We start from the raw sequence: 5,348 nt of genomic DNA, 5'->3' as shown, positions 1-5,348 counted from the left end.
ATAAAAAAGATTTAACCCAGCTACAAAAAGTTCACTGAACTTAAATTAAAATACTTGTAAACATCTTTGCAATATGAAATATAATTTTTCAAGTCAAAAAAGAATAAAATACTTCAATCTGTATTAATGCAATTTATCTTTAAAACCTTTAAACGTTTTTAATATATATAAGAGATATGTTACAGGTTTTTTTTTTTGTTTTTTCTTTTTTAAACTTTGATAAAGCTGCAGTATCATGGTCTTCACAGGAACTTCTTGCCCTTTCAAGAACATTCAGAAAAGTATCCACCCATAGATTATTTTGTAATAAGCATCCTAGGAACTACCAGCACGTTTTACTAACAGTCCACACACCATTGTCATCATCATAAGCATCTTCTACTTTCAATATTTTTTTCTGGTTTTTTTTTTGTTTGTTTGTTTGTTTTTTAAAAAAAAGGGGGAGTTTTGGAAGCTTCGTATTAAAGTACAGTGTAAAAACTAGCCTAGCACTAGAATGGAGTCGCCCGTTATTATTTATAGCATGCACCCGCTGTCACCACCACCCCCCAGCCCTCCCTCGGCCGCGGCGCGCTCGCAGCCCGCACCCCCGGCGGGCCCCGGCCCCGGCCCCGGCCCCGGCCCCGGCGCGACCGGCCCTGCCCCGGCCGCCGCTCCCCCGGCCCGCCCCCGCGGCGGCGGCGGCGGCGGCGGCGGCCCTCAGGAGAAGATGCGGATGGCCTGGGTGACGGCGCTGTGGCAGACGGGGCACTGCGGCTCCGTCTTCTCGCAGATGCGGTTGGCGCACTCCATGCAGAAGAGGTTGTGGCCGCAGGGGACCAGCGCCGCGATCACCTCGCTCTCGAAGCACACCGAGCAGTCGCGGCTGCCCTTCCGCCGCACGCCGGACGACGAGCAGGAGGAGCTGGACGAGGAGCTGGAGGAGGAGGAGGAGGAGGCGGAGGAGTCGGAGGGCAGCCCCGGCAGGTGGGAGCCCAGCCCGTTGGCGTACAGCGGGTAGGAGGCGCCCAGCAGCCGCCCGCCGGGGTCGCTGCGCACCCGCCGCGCCAGCGGGTGCTCGGGCCCCGCCGCGCTGCCGTGCAGGGGCGGGGAGAGCCGCGCCGGGGGCGGGGCGCCGCCGCCGCGCCGGGGGCCGCTCACCAGCAGCGCCAGGTTGGCATTGGCGGGCGCGGCGCCCGGGAAGGCGGCGGCGGCGGGCGAGGGCGCGGGCGAGGGGGGCGCGGCGGGGCCGCGCTCGAACTGCGGCCAGAGGAGGGCGGCCCCCGGCGGCGGGGCCGGGGCCAGGTCGAAGCCGGGCGGCGAGTCGAAGGGCAGCTCGGAGCAGCAGTCCGGGGAGGAGAGGACGTCGCCGCCGCCGCCGCCGCCGCCGCCCCCGCCGTACACGTAGCCGTTGGCGCTGTTGTTGTTGTTGTTGCCGTTGTGGGTGAAGCTGAGCGCCGGGCTCGGGGGGCTGTAGTCGGCCAGGCGGGCGCCGCCGCCCCCGCCGGTGCCGCCCCCGAAGTAGGAGTCGGTGGAGGCGCTGCCCAGCGAGCTGGAGCTGTCGTTGCGGTAGTTGCAGAAGGGCTTGCGGCCCGGGGTGGGCGGGATGCTGGGCGGCGTGGGCTTGCTCCAGAGGCTGCCCGTGCCGTTCAGCTCGAAGCCCACGTCCGTGCCGTTGGCGTGGAAGTCGTTCTCGTCCGTCAGCTCGATGATGCCGCCGGTGCGCATGGCGATGTGCGCCTCGATCTCCTCCCGGGCCCGGTCCACGTTCTCGGGCATGCCCGTCACCTCGAAGACCGGCTCCTTGTCCCGGCTCGGGGTCACGATGTAGGTGTGCGTCTGCTGCTGGATGCGCTTGATGGTGGCCCCCTTGGGCCCCACGACCAAGCCCACCACGCGATAAGGCACCCGCACCTGGATGGTGGTTTGGCCGGGCAGGTTCGGGGGGCCGGGAACGGTGCCGTTCAGGGCCGTGTTCTTGTTCCGCGAGGCTCGGATCATGGAGAAGTGCTCGGCCGCCGAGATGATCTCCCTGCGGGCCATGGCCACATCTTCCTTTCTGCCCGTCACAACAAAGAGCGGCTCCTCCCCGCGAACCGGGGTCTTGATGTAGGTGTTGGTCTTTGCCCGCAGAGCTTTGATTTTACAGCCTGGGAACGAGATGCGGGAGATGGAGGGCGAAGGGGAGGGGGAGGAAGGGGAGGTGGGGGGGGGGAAGAGAACCGGTTACAACCCATTATTTGGATGTAGCTAGGGAGGGGGGGAAAAAAACACACCCACCCGAAACACATTGCCCCCTGCCCCAGGTGATCGCTGGCATCTCCTCTCACCCAGGAGCCCCAGTCGCGGTGTAAAGTCATGTCAGCCCACAGCCCTGGCACATGCCCAAAGGCATCGCGAGTGGCCACCGACACATCTGCCATGCAAACTGCCCCAAAACTGCCAACGTGCAGTTCACGGGCGCGGCAACAAAAAAAAGGAGTGTGCAGAAAAACTGCACGACCGGAAAAAAAAACCAAAATAAAATAAAATGCAAGCAGCCCTAACAAATCAACACACCCGCCAGTCCACATTCCTGCTCAGCACTTTCCTTTCGGAAAAATAAAATCAGTTCTTAAGAAGGTGAGGAGCAGCGGCTGTACCGAGTGAGCCACATTCCCCACTGCGGATGCTTTATTCCAATCCCATTGTTCCACTTCCCCACTCCATTTCTCTTCCTTAAAAATAATCCACGATTTCTAACTTGGGGGGGGGGGGGGGGGGAAGGCACCGAGGCTCCCATTTTCTTCCCGTTTCCTCTTGCAAATCTAACTTTTGCAGCCGGAGGAAAGGAGCGATTTTTATTATTTTCGTGGTATTTTTTTCTCCCCTCCCGTCAGCTGAAAGCGCATCTCGAAACTGATGCATAACGCTCCTCGGAAACATCACGTCTGCTGCACTTTCTTTGTCTGGGGGAAGCCGGCACTGGCCACCACGGCACGGCTGCAGTTTGCGTGGGGATGGCCAGTGTCGCATCTGAGCCGCCCGCCCGGCAGCGCGGAGGGGAGACCCGCTCGCCCACACCCCCTGGCATGCAGGCACCCACCTTGTCTCCCCACTATCTCAGCGACATGCTCCGAGCTGGGCACCGGGACGCATTCGGTCATGTTCACGCTCTTTTTCCGAGGCTCGCTGTCGTAAATGGAGCCCGTCTCGTCGTTGTCCAGCCCCAGCAGGGAGAGCTGATCCAGGGCGATCTGAAGGGCTCTTTGGTCATCCAGGGTCTCTCCCCCTCCACCACCACCACCACCGCCGCCGCCGCCGCCGCTCCCGTTCCTCTCCATGTCTGCAAAAAGCGAGCTAGGCATAGTCCCTGTGTGTGTTGCACCCTCCTCCTGCACTCGGCTCAGTAGTAAAAGATCAGACACAAAGGAAAACCCAAGGCAGATGGCCAGCAGGAGAGAAGGAAAGGGAGGGTGGGCGACTGCTGGAGACCGGGGAGTTGTTGCCTTTTGCTTGTATATTTTGTATCTTTTTTGCTTTTTTTTTTTTCCTCCTCTCAGTGCAATCCGGTTTATAAGATGTTCTCAGGACCCCCCCCCACGACTCCCCCCCCGAGGTTTTGGGGTTTTTTTTCCTTTTTTTTTTTTTTTTTTTGTCGGCTGGGGGTGGGGTGGGGGGTGGGAAGAGGATAGCGAGAGGAGCTCCGATGGCTTCCCCCCCTCGAGTTCCTCGCCGGCCACAATGCCAAGCGACGGCAGCGTTTCTTTAAGGAGCCCCTCCCAGGCTCCACTCCACTCACTCAGCGTTTTTTTTCCCTCCTCTCCCCTCCTCTGTCTGAGGCACTGCTGCAGCCAGACGGCTCTGGAGAGGCGGGCGGAGGGCGGGAGGGAGGGGGGGGGCCGCGCCGGGCGCCGCAGCGTAAGCGCCGGTCGCTGACAGCCCCGCGCCGCCGCCGCCATCGCTGCGCGCGCCCATTGGCCGGGCGGGGCGCGGAGGGGCCGGCCCTGCGCCCCCCCCCCCCCCCCCCGCCCCGTCCCGGCTTCGCTCTTTGTTGTCGGGCGCGGAACAATACCGGGCCCCGCCGCGCCTCTTGTCCGCCGGCCCTCCCCGCCCTCCCGAAAGCAGGCCCGCTCCCGGCCGCGCGCCGCTGGCGGGGTCGGTGCTGGCCTTTGGGCGGTGGGGTTTTGGGTGTGCCGAGATGGGCGGCCACCGCGGGCCTTCGTGTGCCGCCTGCCTCGCAAGGAGCGCGCCGCCGCCCGCCGGCACCGGAGACACCCACCCCTCCCGCGCCCCGAGCACCGACCGAAGCCGGCAGGGCCAGCGTCCCGGCCGCCCCACGGAGCGCCGCTGCGGGCCGGGCTCGGCGCGGCGGGGCGGCCGCCCCTCAGGGGACCCCGCGGGCGGCGGCCGCAGCGCCCCCCCCCCGCCCCGGCCCCGCGGCGCGCGGACCCCCCGCCGGCTCCCGCGCAGACCCGCCCGCCGCCGGCGCGCGCCCTGCGCCTGCGCGCCCCTCCCCCGCCCTGCGCACTGCGCCCGCGCGGCGCCGCGGCCGGCGCTGAGGGGAGCCGGTGCCCGCCCGGGCCGGGCCGGTGGCTTCGCGGCCCTCGCAGGGCGCGGCAACGCGGGGACCCTCTCCCCGGCGCTTCCCCCCGCTCCGGCACGGAGCCGTCCCCCTCGGGGGGGGGACGCCGGGAGCCGCGTGGGCCCGGGGCCGGCGGCTGCCCCCGGCCGCGGTCTCTGAGAAGCGGGAAGGCAGCGCCTGCGGGCCCGGGGGCTGCGGCCGCCGAGGCTCCTCCTGCTCCTCCCTGGAGCCGCCGGAGCCGAGAGGCCGCGGCGGGCGCGGGCAGCGCCCTGCGGCGGGGCAGCATCTGGGGGGGAGCCGCGCCCCCGGCGCCTGCCCCGGCCGTGCTGCGGGCTCGGTGCGGCCCGGGCGCTGCGGAGGTGCGGGCCGTACCGCTCGGCCCCGCGCCTCCGCCCCCCGCGGGCCGGGCTGGCCTGTCCGGGCATCCAGCGGGTGACACCCATCAGCTCCAGTCCGCAGCCTGGCGGGCGGATGCTGCGCTCCCCCGTCTCCCTCACCTTGCAACTTCCAGTTTCAACGTTTCTGTTTTGTAAGAGTACGAAGGGGAAGAACGCATCACACGTAATTGCTCTAGCATAATTTCACCAATATCTTATATCCATTTTGCTAGACCGCTAGAAAACAAGTTACACGTGCCGCTTCTTTGGACCTTGCATGACCAAGTCACTTTCTTTCACCCCTCTGCTGCCAGCAGTAAAACCAGCTTTTTCACCCAGTACCCTGCCACAAAAATCTCCCTTCAGTCTGGTGAATAGACATGAAAGTCTCCTCGCTGTTCTCATAAAAACACCAGCATCAGCATTTT

The 5,348-nt window shown here is 64.4% G+C and overlaps 1 protein-coding gene across 1 annotated transcript; it reads right to left on the bottom strand.

Moving 5' to 3' along the window:
• Window positions 1-680: 680 nt before the first annotated feature.
• On the bottom strand, window positions 681-3,544 carry MEX3B (mex-3 RNA binding family member B). Its single transcript, XM_009470255.2, has 2 exons — window positions 3,065-3,544; window positions 681-2,129 (listed from the first exon to the last, which is right to left on the bottom strand). The coding sequence occupies exons 1-2, from the start codon at window positions 3,324-3,326 to the stop codon at window positions 700-702; spliced, it is 1,692 nt and encodes a 563-aa protein (XP_009468530.2). The 5' UTR covers window positions 3,327-3,544; the 3' UTR covers window positions 681-699.
• Window positions 3,545-5,348: the final 1,804 nt, after the last annotated feature.

Source organism: Nipponia nippon, unplaced genomic scaffold (genome assembly GCF_047370975.1).
Source record: "Nipponia nippon isolate SJK-2023a ecotype South Korea unplaced genomic scaffold, ASM4737097v1 scaffold_9, whole genome shotgun sequence".
Lineage (NCBI taxonomy): Eukaryota > Metazoa > Chordata > Aves > Pelecaniformes > Threskiornithidae > Nipponia > Nipponia nippon.
The sequence above is the reverse complement of the archived record's forward strand: the minus strand, read 5'-3'. Positions and strand labels throughout refer to the sequence as shown.